General features: G+C 40.7%; 2 protein-coding genes across 17 annotated transcripts in view; one reads left to right on the top strand and one right to left on the bottom strand.

Annotated features, from left to right (window-relative positions):
* Nucleotides 1-3,418: 3,418 nt before the first annotated feature.
* Nucleotides 3,419-20,505, bottom strand: C5H4orf33 (chromosome 5 C4orf33 homolog). 6 transcript variants are annotated; one of them, XM_039539966.1, is made up of 9 exons: nt 20,368-20,505; nt 16,188-16,292; nt 9,771-9,846; nt 9,521-9,625; nt 9,155-9,415; nt 6,779-6,839; nt 6,480-6,531; nt 6,154-6,353; nt 3,419-4,091 (listed from the first exon to the last, which is right to left on the bottom strand). In XM_039539966.1, the coding sequence occupies exons 5-9, from the start codon at nt 9,333-9,335 to the stop codon at nt 3,995-3,997; spliced, it is 591 nt and encodes a 196-aa protein (XP_039395900.1). In that variant the 5' UTR covers nt 9,336-9,415; nt 9,521-9,625; nt 9,771-9,846; nt 16,188-16,292; nt 20,368-20,505; the 3' UTR covers nt 3,419-3,994. The 6 variants fall into 6 exon arrangements, with proteins under 6 accessions (XP_039395900.1, XP_039395899.1, XP_039395901.1 ...); XM_039539965.1 differs by having other exon boundaries at nt 20,314-20,447; XM_039539967.1 differs by having other exon boundaries at nt 9,521-9,621; nt 20,314-20,447.
* The window catches only part of SCLT1 (sodium channel and clathrin linker 1), a 104,870-nt gene continuing 102,003 nt past the window's right edge, over nt 17,716-20,582 (top strand). For 9 of the 11 annotated variants that reach the window (XR_005599013.1, XR_005599014.1, XM_039539961.1 and 6 more), the window contains exon 1: nt 20,412-20,535. The gene's annotated coding sequence lies outside the window, so the exon portion shown is untranslated. Of the gene's footprint in view, nt 17,735-20,411; nt 20,582 lie in introns of those variants that run through there. The other 2 variants (XM_039539957.1, XM_039539955.1) reach the window with 2 other exon arrangements.

The following is a 20,582-nucleotide window of genomic DNA, read 5'->3' as shown; positions in this document are numbered from 1 at the left end:
TGTGTACACATCAAAATACCGAGGAATAAAACTAACCTTATATCACTTTGAAAACATTTTCTTCATATGGTTAGGAAGAAATGAGAAGTATTTCCCCCCTCATAACAAAGCAGAGTTAGCAAGAATGCATATGACAGTCAAATTATGCCTTCTGCAGCATGGGATAGGGATACTCATATCCCTGTAGCATTCTTGCAAAAGCAGCAAGTACCTCCTAGGAGGCACTGAGGGCCATATTATTAAACATCCCTCAGGTGCCTAAAAATGTAGATAGGAGCCTAAATACCTCTAAAAATCTGTCCCTTGGATACTAAGGTGATGGAGGCTGGGTAGAATCTTGACAGTGAGACAGAACAGCCAGAATGAGGCCTTTTATGCAAGGGGAAGCGTGACTGAAATAACACAGAGAGGACAGATTTAGGAATGGGTGCATGGCCACAATCCTTCCCCACAATGGGTTGCAGCTGGAGGACAATACGGAACAGTGTACAAAAAGTGTGGTCCTTCCCACATGCATCTCAAAGAAATATGCATGCTCCTACCCTCCACAAGGCTGCAAGCCCCTAGACAAGGCATGCACCTCTTCCCACCCCAAAAGCAGGTATGGTTTTAATAATCTGAGTGGAGTCCACAGGGTTTGCCAAACTAGAGTATCTGAATTTTAAACACATGGTGAGAAAATGATATTTTAACATGTACCATTTCCTTGGTATCAGAAAAGCTCAGCTTTCACTTTTCACAATTTTTTAATAGATGCAGAAGGTGTGGCATGAACGTAAAGAAAAATGAATTGTTAAGACACTATTTAGGCAAATAATAAGCAAAAGGCAGCGAACAGCATGGTATGAAAAACTTCCCTCTTTTTAAAAACATGATACATGCAGTAGAGCCAGTTTTAAAAGCACATTGCACAGTTAAACACAACTATGAACACAAACATTTTCCAATCCTTCCACAGATGGCAATAGGAAATGTATTTCTACACTATAGCTGGGAATGAGCCTCCCAGCCCAGGTAGCCAGACTTGAGCTAGCATGCTAAGAACAACAGAGTGGATGTTGCAGCTCTGGCAAGAGGGTCAGGCTAGCAACCTGAGCTTGGCCCCAGGGGACTGGGTGGGCTGGAGAGCCAGAGTTGCTGCCTGAGCTGCAATATCCATGCTGCTATTTTTAGCACGCCAGCAAAAGCCTCACTAGCAGTCTGCCTACACTGGGAAGCTTGCTCCCAGCTGCAGTGTCGACATATCCATACAGTGTTCAGGTACCACGGGCACAGTGCAAGAATATAAATAAAAAGGAAAGTTCATCCATATATCTCTAAGCACTTTAGAAAGATGGATAAACATGTGGCAGAGGAACATTAAGTGACTTGCCCAAGGTCATGTAAGTCACTGGTATAGCTGGTGTTGTATGTCAGCAGGCTGTTTAAGAAGAGGTCAGCCCTCGCTGTCACTAGTCTAATTTCCTCCCTGGTCATAGGACTGGGAATCCACAGAACATGTGACTGAAAGACAGGAAGAGATTTTCTTTAATAGATGGCTCTTTAATCTAGCAGAAAAAGCCATAACAAGATCCAATGGCTGGAAACTGAAGCTAGACCAAATTTAGATTAGAAATATTTTTTAAGTGAGAGTAATTAACCCTTGGAAGAACTTACTCTGGGACATGGGGATTCTCCAACATTTGAAGTTTTATTTAAAGACTCATATTAGAGAAAGATATGCTAGAAGTTAAACAGAAGTTATTGCCCTGGTGCAAAAATTACTGAATGAGGTTCTATGGCCTGTGCTATGGCCATGATACAGAATAGGTCAGAGTAGATAATCATAATGTCCCTTTCTGTCCTTAAAATCTATGAAGTTCTGCCAAGGGCCAGCTGCACAGTCATGGGCTAGGATAATGGCAGAGTCAGAGAGGGAGCAGGAATGGAACCCTGCAAGGAGCTCAGCTGAAGAGACCTGAGAATGGCTAGGAAGCTGTGTTGAAAGAAGACGGGGGAAAAGTGAAGTAGAACAATCACTTCACAGATTTGGAGCCCAGATTGGGAAGGGAGGTCTCAGGCTCCCCTGCCCCGTACCTCAATCACCCCATCTTGATGATCACAATGTACCACAACATCACAACTTGATGATCACCTGTTCTGTTCATTCCCTCTGGGGCCCCTGGTATTGGCCACTGTCGGAAGACAGGATACCAGGCTAGATGGATAAGACTGGGTAAGCACTGGAATAAATTGCCTAGGGAGGTTGTGGAATCTCCATCATTGGAGATTTTTAAGAGCAGGTTAGATAAACACCAGTCTGGAATGGTCTAGATAATACTTCATCCTGCCATGAGTGCAGTGGGGAACTGGACTAAATGACCTCTCAAGGTCCCTTCCAGTCCTGATTCTATGGACCTTTGGTCTGACGCGGTATGGCCGTTCTTTTGTACAGGGGGCAAACTGACTTCCCTGCCAGAAGAAGAAAAGGACTACTGAGTCAGAGAATTGAGAGAGAGCACTGGAAAAGGATTACTGAGGCCAGAAGGGGGCAGCACACTGTATTGTTTACTGGAGCTCTTGGTTTGCCCCACAAGACTTTTGGTTTGGTTAGAGGGCCAATGCTCCCAACTCACCCAGCACTGTAATCATCTAGTCTGACCCCAATCTGCTAAAAGGAAACTGATGCCACATTTACACTAGCGTGGATACTGTGGTACAGTTACAATGCTGCAGTTGTGCCGCTGTAGCATTGTAAATGCTTGCTATGTTGACAGAGGAGGGGTTTCCATTGATAATAGGTGATGATAGGTAATCCACCTCTCCAAGATGCAAGAATTCATCTGTTGACTTAGGTTAGCCTAAGAGGATACAGCTAACTACATTGCACAGAGTGTGAAATTTTTCATAGCCCTGAGCAATGTAGCTATGTTGATCTAATTTAAGTATAGACCTGGCCTGAGGCTAGCAGCACTGGATGTCAGGGAAGTAGGCTGCATGTCACAGTGGATATTAAAACCCAAGTTTCCTGACTTCAGTCTGGTGCCCTATCCACTGGACCATACTGCCTCCATATGTACAGTATATGTGCAGTTAGTTATTACTGTACTTATTACTGGTGGAACTACACTATGTGCTAGGCACTATACAAACACAAGAGAGCATGGGTCATATCCCAAAGATCATACACTCTTAAAAAAAAAAAAAAAAGTTGTATACATAATGGAATTCTATACATCCCCCAAAAACAAGACACTGAGAAAAGAATAACTATTCTATTTTGGTTACCTTATTAATTGTGCAACTCTGTTATGTCATAATTGTTGTTAAATACAATATAACAAACCCCATCGTAGAATCAGCATTCCATAACATACAAGACAGGTAATGTAGCTGAGTGCGTTGTTACATAAATACTATGAAAAAGCTCAAGATTCAGTTAATAGGACAAATTTATCATTTAATTACCAGTGGTAACAGGAATCACAATGGCAACAGTTATGAAAAACCATGTAGCAGTGAAAAATCTCTCTAAATATTTGACGATCTCTCAATGTAAGGGAGAAATGCTGAGATTATACTGTATAACCTGAGATATTCCAGCTCAAACACTGGATTTTTCCAAGAACTCTAACCTGAATAACCTAAATGTACAACCCTAGTTAGAGTATCTTTTTCTCTGCACTAGCAGGCCCAAGGGCATAGACTGAATGACTTAAATGGGCTCACCTCCATCTTACATGAACATGCGAGTTCCACATGTGTATCTTGATGAGGTAATAGAAAAGAACCTCTACCCCATTGACCCATGATTTTTAGATATAACTGCTGCAGATAATTGACTTTTTAAAAGGTTGCCTTTTTTGGTGCTTAAACAGGCTTTCAAACACTCATTTTTTATGACATTTATAAATGCATACTAAAGCTCTTATCATAGTTTAGCTGAAAAGGTTGGTTCCTATAGCTTCAACCACCTGGAATCATATCAAATATCTAAATTTTTTTATCCATTTATCTAATCAGTTGACATCCACAGATCTGATTCAGGCTGTTTCCAATCTTCTCCCATTAACACTTTCAGGTTAAGTTGTTTGAAAAATTCCAAGCGATGGCTGTAAATAAAATGGGGAGGCGGGAAATTATTCAGGGTATGAGATTTGTTTCTTTACACTCAGAAGTTAAGAATAAAAATGGTTGCATATCCATAAAAATAATTTAAATATTTTTTTTCCTAGAGTTCTTGAACATAACCAGTATTCTATTTATTTTCCATACTCTGTTTTGTGAGAACTAGATCTAATAAATTAGGAATACTATAAAGCTATGTAAGACTTCAACAAATCTTGCATTAAAAATATGGGTCCAAATCCACAGCTACAGCCAACAAGCACACAGCACACATTGGGTGTAAAGTTAGCTAGCATTAAGCTCACCTTTCAACTCCTGCACTCTTTGAGCTGCTGTGCACTGGGCCAATTTCCAAACTTAAGTTAAAGCAGCCTGATGGCTGATCTAATGGACACTGGCTGCTAATGGAGGCTGAAACTGCAGTTGGTGAATCAGTCCAGTAAAAAGGGAGACCCACTTCACCCCTTGCCTCCAACCACATCTTCCAGGTTAGCAGTAGAGAGGGAATCTGGTGTAGGACCCTGACTACTGGAGGATCACTGCTGTCACTGGAATGAACCTCTCTTTGCCTGTTATACTGCCTCTATGTCCAGAATCCACTAGTGATGGGACTTAAAGCTCAAGATCTAGCCCAAAGACAGTACTTAGCCACGTTCCTCCCTCCTTTCCCCCTCCCCAAATAGGCAACAATGAGACTGATGGCAACACCGCTTATTTCCATTACTTTATTAATTATTATGATTAATTTACTTTTAGAGCAATGCTGGGGTGTGGGAAAATGGTTGAACAGCATTAGTAAACATGAACAGGGGATTTGGAGGAACAGAGGAAGAAGACATTAAAGGCAGAAAAAAACCAGAGGAAAGTAAAATGAAGCTGGTATAAGAGGGATGAGTACACAAGGCTTGAAATCTCTTTCCCATTTACACAAGAATGAAATTAAATCTATGCATAAAATCCTGTTTTAAAACCCTGTAAAAATCCTTGCTTGGTGCATCCCTTTGGGCTACTCTTCTGGAGCATTAGAATACTAGATGTCTTCTTTCCATTACATAGGCTGTAGTCATAAGTACAAGCCAATAAATCATGTAATACAGCTCAGACTATGCTAGTATCACATAACTGTTAAAGGGAAAGATTTTTTCCCCCCTCTTTTCAAATAACCTTTGATCTTTCTTCACTTGATTTAACTCTGAAGAGTCAAAAAATCAATAGTAAAGATGAATTACAAAACAAAACTGAAATTGGATAAATCTGTTTATATGCGGGATGCTCCCCTATACCAAGGTTTGGGGAGAATTCACATAAATATTGTTAGATATTCCATAAATTCTTTCCTTCCCCCTTAAAATCCTTCTGGCCCTCTCGTTTGCTGCAAAACATAAGGCATTCTTCTTAAACAACACAAATACCAGAAGCCTTATTGCACAGAAGTAGCAATTAGTATTATAACCCAGTTAATCATTGTCTGACTTCACTTCATGGTCAGGGCAATAAATAGGCCCAAAATGGAATCCGGGTGAGGTCATGCTTGTCTCTTTGTCTGTTGATGTTGTCTGTTCTTTTAATATTACAATATCTTTCAACTGATTTATTCAGTCCCCCTTTACTGCAATCAATTCCAAAATGAGAAACTAGGCTAGGGCTGTCATGAACAGTAGAGAAGAAACAAAGCAGGTCCACTGGAGATGCATATAGTAAGATTATTACTGGTTGGCATTTCAAAGGGTGCTCTAGGCAGGGAACCGTGGGACAATCAAATTATTGATCTTGTTGAGAAAGGTGATGAAACAGATGCCACTGATGTTGAAAGCATCATTTGCTATGCACTTAAGGGATAGCAGTAAAAATCAACCTCTAATTACAGCTATCTGCCACAAAGCTCTTTACACACAGCAGAGTGCTTGCGGAACTAGTGCTTAACAGCATAATTAAAGCTCTAGGATGGTAGTCTTAATTTGATAACTAAATGAACTTCATTTTACAAAAATTTCCCCAAGACTCCTATTATATATTGTGATGCAGATGAGGTAATTTTCTACTTACAAATCCGGTTTCTGTCCTTTCTGAATTTCATGCTGAGGCACAGGGTAAAGTGCTTCATATGTTCTCTTTGCTTCTGATCCATGAATTGCAAATGCATTAAACTTGTCAATGCATGGTGGAAAATAACTCCAAGGAAGATGAGCTCTGCCTTCCCATTTGGTCTCTGTTCTGGACACTTCAAATGTTAAAGCAAGTTCTTGCTATGTTAGAGCAATAAAAAAGCAAAAGAAAGGCAGTTGTTTCTTACTTGAAAGATAAAGATCAATTAGATACTAAGAAAGGATGTTAATTTTCCACACTTTTATGGAAAGCATTTTATCACTTACTTTCCAAACTCCTCTTCTGCCAGAAAGCAACAGCAATAAATGTTGTCCATGGCTGACCATATTAAAATAGAGCAACAACGTTATTCAACTGAAGTAAACTATTAGTATACTCCTATATTCACATACGTAATGGGAAACTCATACATATCTTAGGGCTGAAGTCGCTTCCACACCTGTTGTATTTCCTACCACACCTCCACACTTGTGTGTGTCCGAGTGAACATTAGAAATGCTAATATAATGGCACTGAAAATGTAAGGTGACACATTTTAAAAACAATAGAAAAGCACCGTACTTACGGACAGAGTTCAACTTCTAAGTACTGCTTAGTTCTCTCACTCAAGAAGAATGCTTCGACAACTGAAAACAAACAAACAAAAACCCCATGCATGCCATCAATATAATATGGTAATTACTTATTCTGTTCCGCCTCTGAACTTCTCACTAAATAAAATATTTTATTCTCTATTTATGCAGAAATTTAGCCTACAATGTTCTAGAATTCCACTAATTGTACATATGCCATCAGCAGTTTCTAAGCTATTCTGAGCAATATGCCACAATCATAATTTAGAATGGCAATGCCTTTTTCTCCCCCTCTCAACCTGTCACCATAAGGAGCTTTATAAAAATGGCAGCAATAAAGAGGTTATTTTGATTTTGCTTTGTTCTATCTAACCACTAGGTCTCAAGCTGGAGTCAACAGGAAAAAGATAGTTCTGCTAACTGATGTTAGCTGTCAATGGGACAAAAGTAGCAACAGCTCAGAAGCACTTCACTTGTGATGCCTGCTGTGAGTGAAATTGATTAAGACGTGATTGTAGTCAATTGCACTCACAGTGGACATCATAGGTAAAGCACTTAAGTGCAGGAACCTGGTGCTATGATTTTCCAATCTCCTGGCTTGAACATGAAATACAAAACAAAACAAAGAAAAACAGAGGCATACACGTGCATGCACACAAAGATTAAGCTGCATGCAGAGGCCTGTCATTAAGACCAGCTGAAGCAGGAATCCTCGGAGGAGGATACAAACAGCCAAGGAATAAAATGTTTGGACTGTAAAAGCCACTGGCTTTCCGGAGGATGACTGCCTCTGGAGAGAAAAGTAGTGTTCTAAGGCAGCAGGCATACTTGGAAGCAAACTGTCCTTGATGTATCACCCTTCAGGAGAAGTTGATGGGAAAGTGAATAATAAGGGAGAGTCTCATGGCCTGAATACCGCACCACTTTCAGATTAGTAAAAAATTTTAAATATGAATCTTGAGGTCAATTATTGCAGTGTCAGAACAAAGTACAGCACTCTCTCACCATATAGTTTTTCAGAGCAAGAAATAGAGGTTATTGATTTCAGCTATAGAAAGGAATAAATACAATTTACTATCTATTTATTAAATTATTTTGGTTGAATTTTTTTGTATTAATCTTGACTTTTTAGATACAATGAATTTTGTGGGTAATAAGTGTTAACAACTTATTGGTAGATCGCTAGTATTAGTGCTTTGGTAATCACAACAGAAGATGGAGCATTGCTGGAAACAACAGACTGACCCATTCACAACAGCACAACTGAAAAAGCTAAAAAAAGAATGACATACAAAAAAAAAAGAAACAACAGCACTGTTGTAAAAACAAATTTTGGGATAGTCATAATTTTGCACTAAGATTACATTAACTAATAAAATTTCCCTGTTTTTACATATTGTGTTTGTGGTCAATTTTATTATCTCTCAAATAGATTCCCATCGGAATAGTTCAATAACTGCTGATCTAAGTTATCAAAAGTTGCCAGTTACTGGTTTACAGTTTAAACTATTACTGGTTTAAATTGAGTTGTCTGTTTCTTTAAGGAAGAGTACAATCATCATTCATTAAGATCAACACAATTGCCACTCTAAATTTTTTTAAATATACACTCCCCTCCTCTCATCTTTAGGATGAGACATAAAAACTAAGCTCCTTACCATTACCTGTCATTAGAGATCTCAGGACTCTATCCCTCTATACTTTTCCCTCTAAACTACACTTCACCCCTCTACACTTTTTAATAACAAAAATCAATTTTTTTAACTAAACAAACCGCATATCTACTACACTTTTAACAAGAAAATCTTATTTAGGTATTTACACTGTTTGCTTCATACATTCATGCTGTTTCAATTAGATAATATATTCACTTCGTTTCCCAAACTAATGTGAATTGTTGTATGTGCTATTAAACAACTAACCACGACTCTTTGTTCCAAGGTTGACTGTATTTCTATAATGGGACAACTGATTTACATAGATACATACAATGTAAAGTTTGTAAGTTGTTTAAGGAACTTTCTGAATGCAAGGCGTCATCACAAATAAGTAGTCATTATTCGTAGCGAAGTGTTTTCTTGAACACTTGGCATATTAATGGAAGAAAGAATGTTAACTTTACATACCAGACTTCATCTTGAATGGAACTGTATTGTGATCAAAGAATCACAATTTGTAACAAATAGATTTAATGTATCTGTCGGTTCAAGCTATATCGGCCTGGTGAAATAACTTGCCACAGGATTTAAAACAAAAACTAGATATGTCAGCTACACAGGAACACTAATATCTACACTGGTACACAAATTAAGTATACTGCTCGAGGTATTACACAGGATTTTTGTTTGCAATAAAACATTTCCACTTACCCTCATAGTCCCACAGTCCACTGAAAGGCTTTCCTGGCTCTCCAAGTGGTGCTGGAGGATCGTTAAAGAAGGGGGCACTTACTTCCATCAGCAATCCTGCACTGCCTGACTTCAACCTGACAGTTACTGGCTCATGACTCACTGGTAAACTGTCCCATGTGTGTTCAATTTTAAATTCCATCTAACTATTTTATAAACAAACTGAAAATGGAAGTATGTCAACAATTCCAGATTAGCCAAAGACTGTCCTGTTGGAATAGTCTAAAAGGAAGAAAAAAAAATACGAAATTTATGCAATGTTATTTTGTTATCCTAAGTATGAAACGAAAAGAAAGTTAGCACATGGAATAATTGATCTCTTTGTACCTGATCTTTTAGTTCTTACTGATGAGGAAAATGCAAATGAATGTCGGTGGGAATTCTCCCATGAATAAGAGCTGCAGGATGATGCCCTTTAAATGGAAGGACTAGCTTAAAGAAAATGGAGCAAAATTAAAATGAAAGACTGCACAGAGACCATAAAATGGATTAATATTCTTCTCACAGCTTAATATGGTTAATTGCAAATTCTGCTTTTCACGTACAAGGATTGATAAAATAAGCTTGGTCATAGTACCTTAAAAACAGAGGTCAGATTCAGTCCTCGCATACAAATCCAGCTCTGCCGAAGTCAAAGGAGTTGCACTAGGTTTCTGCAAAAAAGTATTTAGCCAAATGAGTTTTATAATAAAAGTAAATTCTGTACACTGTTTAAAATTTTAGAAAAAGCAGCCGAGCTCAAATATTAAGATGGTCACAACATGCACTTAATTAAAACCTTATTCGTGGGCTATACACATATAGTCCTGGAACCCTAAAATTCATCCTTTTCTGAAGGAAAAAAGGAGATCTTGTTTTTTCAAAACAGGACCTCAGGGTTATTCAATGAAATTCACCCTGTAGTACAGGAACATATGATGTAATCCTGATCCCACATTCAAAACATAAATAAAATGACTGTGTGTGTGGAGGGTCCAACAGAAAGGATTTGGAAACATGTGGGGCTAAGATATATTTTTCTACCCCCTCATCACACACCCAGTCCGTGGCTGCTTCTGGTACTGTAGTCTATAGGAGTGTCCCTGGCCAACTATGTTCCCATATGCAGGGATTGTAGGCAAAAGATCTGTATAGGTAATGTCCTGTCCCTCTGACCCATCACAACCATTTCTTCCCCCGACCCCACCCCATCACAGAATGGATTGTCACAAAGCCTGGCTCCTCAGTGCTCAGGTGGTTGCAAAATACTCTGCGTGACCACTGGGCCCCACCTCCAGGCCATGAAGTAATTGGATGGTTCCACATAGGCCTTTCTGTACAATATCTAAACATGAGAATTTTTTTTAAATAAATGTCAGAAAATTTGAAAAACGACATTTTAAAACAAATGCAAAACAAAATGTATGTACTTAATAGTTAATGCTTTCAGGAATCTTACACTTGAATAATTAAAATAAATAAAATTGCCAAGCAATTCATTTAGAATAAGATCCAATTACTTTTGTTATTTTGAAAATACCATCTCCTAAATTAAGATTAAGAAATGGCAACTGTGCACGTGCACATAAACATTATCTTCCAAAACTGTCAAAAAATGTTACCAAAATAATCAACATCTATTCTACACTAGACCAAACTATAAATTTCCACTGCAAAATGTAACTTCACTGATTTGTGAATGTAAAAATCAATTTATTTCATGGCAAAGTAATATGTAATACCTGTTTTGTAAACATCAAAATATAAGAAATTAAAGTGATTAGAAATCAGTTGGCACTAAGGATTGCTCTGCTGTAAACCAATAAAATGCCGGGGATTTAAGAACCAAACCAACATTTCAACTCATTAAACCCATTGCTAAGTCTTTGTTTTCATAGCAGCATGAATTAAGGATCATTCACTCAAATAACTTTTCAGTTAAAAGGTAAACTGTAAAGCTGATACTTTTAAATATTATCTGAAAATAAACCACCATATTCTGCTACTGACCATTCACAGACATCTTCAATTAAATTAATGGGGAGTGTGGTGATTTAAAACAAAGAACCTTCTGTGAAGGAAATGGAGCTGTAATAATTTATGAATAATGTATGTCGACCTGGTTATTGGCATGTTTACTGTATGGCTATATTGGCTTAGTTTAGTAGTTGGGCTCTAATGAAAATAAGCAGCAAGGAAAAATAGCTCAGTGTAAGCCACCTCTCAGCAAACACTTGACAGTTTACTCCTGGGGGAATTCTGCACCACTGCGCATGCACAGAATTTATGTCCCCTCACAGATTTCTTTGCTTCCCCGCTGAAAACTGACTTTCTGATAGGGAAGCAATGGGAAGCCACAAGAGCAGTCACGCAAGCCTCCCCAGCAATATATTTTGGGTACCCAGGGAAGCCAGCAGAGAGGTAAATCACTGTGAAGCAGGGGGTGGGACTGGGGAAAACCCAGCTGGTGGCTTCTACCCTGCACCAGGCTCAGCTGCTAGTCCCAGCTGTGCTGGGGAGGACAGGACTTCCTCTTCCCTTACACAGCATCTGGGGCTGGATCAGACCCACCCCCAGATTTCTCCCCCAGCTGCAGAAAGCTCTGCAAACTCCCCCCTCTCCCCAGCTTCCTGCACCCATTGCTCCTCAGCTTCAGGGGCAGGAATCCCTGTACAGGGAGCTGCTCCCTCATCTGCCCAACCCCCGTGCATCCAGACTCCCTCATACCAAGACCCTCCTGCCAAGCCTCACCTTCTCACATTCAGAACTTCCCACAATGAGCCCCACTCCACATGCACCTGGACCCCGATTGAGCTCCCCACACCCAGACCTCCCTGCCAAGCTCTATACCTCCACACCCAGACCCCTCCTGCTGAGCCCCAACCACTTTCACCTGGACCCCCCTGCAGAATCCCATTACTATTCCCCCCAGAACTCCCCAACAAGCCCCTGTGCATCCGGATCCCACACTGAGCCGCCCGTACCCAAACTGCCCCACACAGAACCCTTTCCACCCACCCCTGAATACCTTCACACTAAGCCCCTCCACACTTGGATCCTGCCTTGCTGAGCCTGCAACACCCGTTGCACTGAGGGGAAGGCACAGGTGATGTGTTTCTGGGGCAGGCCCAGTCCTTGCACTGTGTCAGGATTGGGTGCAGCCTCACCACTGAGTCCATATCCCAGGGGCAGCTGCACAGTGATCTCCCATCTCTGTGCAGCCAGTGGCCTATGCTCCTCAATGCCATGCTGGAGCCTCCACATTTGACAAATAAAATTTGCAGACTTTTACAATATTGTGCACAGAATTTTTTTTATTTTTGGCACAGAATGCCTTCAGGAGTAAGGGTTGTTATGGGGTAATAGCGCTGAGGAATCTGTCTTGACTTCCTGTGGAGCCTACTGAACTGTTTTTTGACGACAAAGGCAAAAGTCTCTGAACTGACAAGAACAAAAGAACTCTGGCTGGATGAACAGAGACTCTTTCCAAAGGGAAAGTAGCTGGGGAGCTGTTAGGAGAAAGCAGACACCCCAAACCAGCTGGGGTGTCAGAAGAAATTCAGCCTGTCAAGGCCAACATCAGGGGATGGTAAGTCAGTAGACTGTCTTTATAGGTTTATAATCCTTTTTCTCTAGATTCTTTGCTCTGACTGTTAAAATGACCAGAAAGCCAAATCATTGTTTATCATATTTGCCTCTGTCACAGATTCCCAAAGGGAAGAACTCCACGTGTTGAACTCTGTTGGACCTGCTGGGTAAGCACAGTTTACAGTCCAGGACCTGGTCTAAGAGTGGGAGAACTGTGGAATTCCAACCCAGGAGAGATAAAGGCACAAGGCCTAACACCTGAGGGGACACACTCAGAGAAACCAGAAAGAGAGGAAAGATATAGCTAGCCCTGCACCCACGACACCTTCCAACTACTCGGACACAGTGGTAGTATAAGATATAATCTGAAATTCCGAAAACTTCATCCACTTCAACAACGTGTGCTGAATGCACCATTAAGCGGCCTACTGCAGGAGGAATATTCCGCACTCTTTTACTCTTAAATACTAAAGGTCTATCCTTGTTGCACCTGGTCAGCTGTGACACTGCACCAAACGCAATTCTAAAGAGCCACCAGATTCATCTGAACCTCTACAGACTAGTTTCTGTGTAAGAAATAGAAAGCTTCTTCAATGTATAGTTATTTAAAGTTTGTATTATATAGAATCTAACAAAAATATTTTAAAAATAACTTTAGAACACCAGCCACTGGCACCTCCTAAAGCAACTTTCACTATCTATTCATTTGGTTTTTATATGTTCACTGGATTGAATACTGAAGCCAAGGCATCATTACAAACAGATATTAATGGAAGCTGCTTATTTAAAATATCCTGACTTTCTACTTTAAAACTCAGAATGCTGTTCATCTTTTTTGAGACAGGAGGGATAGCAGGATGAAAAGGAAGATGGAGGCTAAAGAGAGGTGAGAATCTAAGCTGTACTATATTAGGTTTCAGAAGATTCAAGGGGTAGTTCAAGTGCTTGCTTACTTCATAGGTGATACTTTGAATCTGCGAGGCTCCGAAAAACTAAGAACATTTACAAGACATACTGTAATGGCACTTTTAGGAGCACTTACAGTACACACAAATGCTCTCTACAAGGCAGTGGCCTATGTTGGGGTAATGCCAGATCTGCCACAAACCAAAGTGAAAAGCAGGAACATCTTGATTAAGTAGGCATGGGGGACAGTACACTTCACCTGGTGTGGAGGGGGCAGAAAGGGTGTTTACCCATGTAAGGGCATGTCATGGATGGATAAGGGCATCTGGCCCAAAATTAGAAAATTTCAAAAACTGTATCAGATTTTAACATTATAAACAGGAGAAAAACATTCATACTTGTGTAGAAGCATTAGGTCTTATATCCTTTTTAGGCTGCAGCCACTGGAGGGCAACATGCTCACACAAACAGGTGATGGGACTGTAACTTTTGTAAAAGTAGTTAGCTTTTAGAGGACAACATGATCATATACTCTAACCAGGTGTGAATTACATCCAGCAGACAGTTGAGGCACATACTTACTGGGTAAGGATAGCCACACACAATTAGCAAGTTATCTAGATAGAGCAGAGCTGTTCTGCTGTGTACTGAACTGTGCAGAAATTCCACAAACCATTCCAAGCTCTCTGTGGAAAGTTCATGCATCTGAACAGTGATCCAGTTTTTAGAAGTAAAATCACTGGTTGCAACTAAGCCAGGGGAAAGCCAGTCAGCCTTAATATTATGGTCTTCCGATTTTGACTATTTAGAACATAAACTGACAATTGTTAGCTACAGTCATGCTTTTGGCAGGTTTCCATTAAACAACAACATATTTACATTGAAATGTTAATACAATAAATATATATTATGCAGGATCACTTTTTCCTTTAAAACAATAGAGCTTATTCAATAAAATAACTAGAGTGAGGATAACTAGGTAAAGATACTCCTGAATGTGGAGATGCTAAAACGTATTGTTTTTCTCTGCATGGGAGAAAGTTAAAACATATTTGAAAATAATACTTATTTTTAAAAGTTCCCTTGGTCTTTGCAAACAAGTAAGCAAATAAAGGGAACTCAAATATTGGGCCAATCACCTTAACAATGTCTCTTTAAATAATGTTTAAAAAAATAAAACAAATAAACAATTAATGTTCAATTCAATAGGACTTTGTTGACATGAAAAGCTAGACTAATTCAGGATAGGGCCACAAACTGTGGGGAGCTTTATGGCTTGTTTCCTTTACTGTCAATTTTGGCTGTGATGGCAGTTTGTTATGTAGCATGATAGCTCAAGCTGAAAAAAATAAAACTTAGTCAGCAAGGGCTAGAAAATGAGACCCAGGCACCAATCCTGCTAATACTTATGTATGTGAAATATGTGGCACTGTACACATGCTTATGGTTAAGCACATGCATAAGTGTTTGCAGCACTGGGGGCTAATGGAGAAGTAACAAGTAAAATGGTTCAGACTGTAGAAAAAGCAGAATTTAAAAGATTCCAGAAAAGTATTAGGCCAATGATTTCTTGGAAGGACAGAGGGAAGAAGAATAAATTCTAAAACAAAGCTAATGGAAGATCTTCTGTGGATAAATAAAACATACATTACCAAATGAACAAAACAGGGCAGGAATTAATGTCTAGTACATGAGATGATGCACCTTTTCATCTATACAGAACCACAAAAGGGTTATATATTGTGGATAATATTTTAGATGATTGCTTTAATATTGAAAAAATTGTGTCTGAAAGATTTATCAGAAAAGGTCATTAATTGCATACATGCCTCTTGAGACCTTGATCCTATAACTCTTTGTGCACTGAGCAGCAGGAGTATAAGTTGACTGTGCTTTAGAGACATGTACACAGAGGATGTGGGTGGACACAATTAAGGTTAAGCAACTAGGGTTCTGATTCAGCTCCCACGGAAGTGAACAGAAAGATTCCCATTAAATTAAATGGGAGCTGGATGGGGTCCTATGTGTAATTCTCCACATTTAGTGAAGGTAAGCCCCAAGCCCACTGTGGGCTTGTTCCCTTACCCTTAGGGTAAAAAAGGGTACAGAATGAGTGTGCCTGAGGATGTAAACAAAGCTTCATGCTCCCCTCCTGTATTAGACAGCAGTAATTTGGTGGTTATGCAGATCAGGATCTGATCCTTCCTTTGTCCTGCTTATCATTTTTACCTTTTGCCTACATGTACAACACTCTGCACCTGTACAATACAGGGTCAAAACCTGTGTGTGTGCACATAACATATATACTCATACATAAACACTAGTAATAGTTTCTAAAAAATAAAAATAGAACGTTGGTGCTATTATGTAGCTTTAGTGAAGAGGCACTTTGGGTTTTCAGTCATTTATGTTTTTCTTCTCCCTCATTAGAAAAAATCTGGGGAAATCCAGAGATTATCCTTGCAGAAGACAAAAACAACCATTTATCAGAAGAAAAACAATAATGAAAAGATTTTCTTACCTCTTTGGTAATTGGTTACAATTCCTGACAGCAGCAGGCGCTGCTTCCCCTTAAGCATACAACTTGAAGGTAGTCTCACAGGTTAGAATTATAGGAGAGCAAGTACTAGAAGTGACAAGAGGAAATAATGCATCTTATTAAGATACTAGTAGCTGAAAGCCCATGCTCTTGCACAGGTGTAATTCATGTGTATATAAAAGCCGAAAATGGCTGATAACTTAAAAATTGGATGGCAACAGGCCGTGAATCCCAGTTAAGATTGAACCTGGTGATAGTCTAAACAATAAGAGCTCTCAACCATGCACATAACTGTTTCTATTGCTTCACTCAGGCATTCCAGTCTTCAGAGTGATGTTGGGGGCTATTGTGTGTGCTGGTTGCATTACGTGTGAGTGGCTACGTTGACTTGTGTAAGGACTGTGTTTTGCTGAGACAGGTGTGTTAGTTTATACAAGTGGCAAATGAGTGGTGCATGCTGCATGAGAAGCTGTGTGTGTTTGGAGTTACTGTGTATGCTGGTTGTGTAGTTGTGTGGGTGCTTGTGTTGATTTGGGTTTAGGGGCATGTGATAGGGTATACAAACCCCACACTAGTAAGGAAAGGATTAAGCAGCTGCACTGGGCCCAGGCACCTCCCGTCCCTGCCCCATTCCCCCAACACCACACCACACATGCAAAGCATGCATGACTTGGAGGAGGAACTCAGAAGAACAGGCCAGAGGTATAGAGGTAAAACTGTCTTACACTCCAAGCTCCTGGGAAGGAATACTGCAGGAACTCCTGCTGCCTGAGGCCAGGCTGTAGGGACTTTGCCACACCCAGAGAAAACCTATGATGCTCTGAAGGTCCGAAACTTTACTTTTGATTTCAGTTTTCTTTTATATGAGCAACTTAAAAATCAACATTAAAGGTCACATCCAAGTTTGTCATGCACTCTACAGATTCCAGTTATTTAATGTCTTGTCTTAATTTGTTGGGGGAGAAAGGGGACTGGTAGGAAATGATCCAGAGAAACAACACTTTTGGGGGCAGGACTTACAGCCTACCACCAGACCCCAAAATAGAACCTGAGGGAACGAAGGGGGGCACACCACCATCCCATGGTGAGTGAGCTCCCTTGGGGGGGGTGCGGGTGCCATATTAAGGGGCTGTGTGTGTTTGGAGTTGCTGGTTGTGTTGATTAGTGTCTGGGGGCAGGTTGTACTAGAAGATGTATTGATTTGTGTGAGTAGCAGCTGGGTGCATGAGTGTGGCATCTGGGCCAAATAATCCACTATCTGTACAGTCTCCCTCATTTAACTGTTTCTTACAAATTAGCTGTAGGGTAAGGGTGGTGATTGGTTGAGTTACCTCTGATATCACAATGATCTAGGAGTGGCATAGCATAGATACATGCCTTCCTGCAGTGGTTCTCAAACAGGGGTACTCAACTCATCTAGTTATTTGCACAGTTTTACAATAGACTACATAAAAAGGACTAGCGAAATCAGTACAAACTAAAATTTCACACAACCTGTTTATACTGCTTTATGTACCATTCACTGAAATGTAAGTACAATATTTATATTTCAATTTATTTTATAATTACATGGTAAAAGTGAGAAAGTAAGCTATTTTTTAGTAATAATGTGCTGATACTTTTGTATTTTTATGTTTGATTTTGTAAGCAAGTAGTTTAAGTGAGGTGAAACTTGGGGATACACAAGGCAAATCAGACTCCTGAACAGGGTGCAGTAGTCTGGAAAGGTTGAGAGCTACTGCCTTACTGTAGCTGTACACCACATGGGTGTAACTCAAAGACAAAATGGCTGAAAACCTGAAAGTTTGACATTAAGAGATTGTAAATCCCAGTGACAACAGAACCTGGTGATATCCTGAACAAAAGCTCTCAACCATGCTTGTAGCTGCTTTCATTGCTTCACATTGAGTCAAACATCCTAGGCTTAAAAGTAAAGGGTGACATTCTTGGAATCTTATGCCATGTCTACACTTCAAAATTATGTCGACCTAACTTATATCGGCATACAGCCTCCACAATTATTAAATCACTTGTGTGTGTGCACACTTGGCTCCTTGTGTCGGTGGTGTGTGTCCTCACCAGGAGCACTTGTATTGATTGTATTATCAGTGTGGGGCATTGCGCGACAGCCAGTAACTGTCAACATAAGCAACATAAGCAACGCAGTGTCTACACTGACACTGCGTCAGCCTAATTACATTGACCGTAAGTCTATACCGCTCTGGAAGGTGGTGTTACTAAATAGGCATACAACACTTCCACAACTAGGTCAGTGCAAGGCAAGTTATGTCAACCTAAGCATATAGTTTAGACCAGGCCTTACTCCACAGCTTCACTATTACTATAGGGAAAAAATGCATATAAAAGATGGCTGAAAAAACAGCTGCTAGTATGTGAGGTATGCAAAACCACAGAGGGCCAAATTCTCTTCTCAGATATGTGGATACAACTCCCATAGGGCCAAATTCAGACATTATATAAGCAGGTACAACTTCACTGATAATTTGGCCTATTGACTTAAGTGAGGTCTACTCTTCTATACAGGAATGCAGAATTTTGCCTGTGCCTTCATGCCATTTTCAGAACTCCAAGCTCCACATCTGAAGAGTCTGGTAAAGGTCTTTGTAATATTAAAGCATTAACTGCCTGACCTGAAGCCCTGATATGCACATTTTTTCTTGAAGTCCACAGATTTCCCTGCATAAGGATTGCATGATCAAGCCTTAATGTGTGAGACACCATATATTGCTAATTGAAAGGAGCTGGTCACCATTCTATTCTTCAAGTGGAAAACAACATTAACATCTACGTAGGTGTTGCTTAAGAAATGGGTTAAAATAGTGACAGAGTACAAAGATATGTACTCCCCCAATAATTCTATGCTTTAGCATTTGCTATAAGAAAACTAAAAAATGCTCACCAGTCAATTAAGATATGCAAATTCTGATTAAACAGGCTCAACCACAAAGGAACTTTCATAGCCATGTGAAAAAAAACTTGTATAGCATAGCCTCAAGCTAACAATGTAAAATGTAAACAATGATTTATATACTCACAGCTCTTTGAGTGCATTAAATTACTTATTAAATATATAACTAAGCGTGGAGCCAAAATTTACTGGTACTGGATTATTTCTGCTATTGGCATCTCTTATAGTGCTAAAGAGAAATGGAGTTTGGTGCTGACTATACCACATACATTTTTGAGTCAGAACAGAAGCTCTAGCAGTGACCAACACACATTTCTGGCTTATTTCAGGAATTCCCAACAAGGATAAAAATAAACTCCAGGAAAAAATAGTATATGATCACATAATTTAAAATTATAATAATGCATACACACAAAGGGACCAAATTAAGGCTGAACATGGAACATTAATTCTGGTGTTTGACTTTGCAATCCTAATAATGTTCTGTTTAAAACCTAGGAAACTACATACAAAAAAGTAGTAAAAAACAAAAACACAAATGCCATCATCTTGCATCATATGGATACCCACAAGGGTCATTAGCAGGGTTAGCTCCACTATCCAGATCTCTGCCACTTGAGTAGATGGAATAACTGACAGCAGTAACAGATATCCATAAAACATGACAATGTCTACACTGCAACTATACACCCATGGCTGGCCAGCGCCAGTTCAGGCCTGTACCAGGGGGCTTAGGAGGCAGCGCTGTTTCATTACTGTGCAGACTTCCCAGCTCCAGCTGGAGCCCGATCTCTGGGACCCTCTCACTTTGCAGGGTCCTAGAGCTCAGGCTTCAGTCACAGCCCATCTACAGGGCAATTAACCAGCCTGCAAGCCGGAGTCATCTGGCATGGGCCAGCCAGGGGTGTCTAGTTGCAGTGTAGACACACCTTCTGCGGACCAGCCCTGGAGGGGCGCGGGATGGGTGAGACACGTGCTCTCCCGGCGGGTTTCAGAGATACCTGCTGACACTCGGGCCTGCTGGGTCCATTCCAGCCCCCGGAGTGACTCTCCTGCCGGTCTCCTCCTCCCTAGCCCGCAGGCCCCGCCCACCCGAGTGTGCCCGGCGCCCAGTCCCCGGCACAGCTGGAGCGGCAGTTGCTGCTGCTCCCCTACATGGCAGGGGACGGGCGATCTCACCTGCCGCCCGCGGCGGGACAGCCCCGTTCGCCTAGTTCTCTGGCCCGTCCTCACCGCACGTGGGAGAAAGGGGCGGACCCGCATGGTCATGCGGAAGTGACCCCCGATTGGTGGATTGATTTCTGTCACGTGAGCGGCACAGTTGGTCGCGCGCTCGGTCGCTAAGGCAGTTGGTGGCAGTGGAGCTGGGTGACAGCGGGGCCGGCAGCGCACGTTGGGCAGGTAGGAAGGAGCTGGCCGGGTCACAGGGCGAGTCGCTGGCGTAACGG

The sequence above is a fragment of the Mauremys reevesii genome, linkage group 5 (genome assembly GCF_016161935.1).
Source record: "Mauremys reevesii isolate NIE-2019 linkage group 5, ASM1616193v1, whole genome shotgun sequence".
Lineage (NCBI taxonomy): Eukaryota > Metazoa > Chordata > Testudines > Geoemydidae > Mauremys > Mauremys reevesii.
Note: the sequence above shows the minus strand (reverse complement) of the source record. Positions and strands in the feature narration are given on the sequence as shown.

Coding starts and splice junctions, on each gene's coding strand:
- C5H4orf33 (XM_039539966.1), bottom strand. CDS start 9,335: ATGGAATTTAAAATTGAACACACATGGGACAGTTTACCAGTGAGTCAT. Junction 6,840..9,154: donor TGGACTGTGGGACTATGAGG/GTAAGTGGAAAT, acceptor GTTTGTTTTCAG/TTGTCGAAGCATTCTTCTTG. Junction 6,354..6,479: donor GCAGAAGAGGAGTTTGGAAA/GTAAGTGATAAA, acceptor GCTCTAACATAG/CAAGAACTTGCTTTAACATT.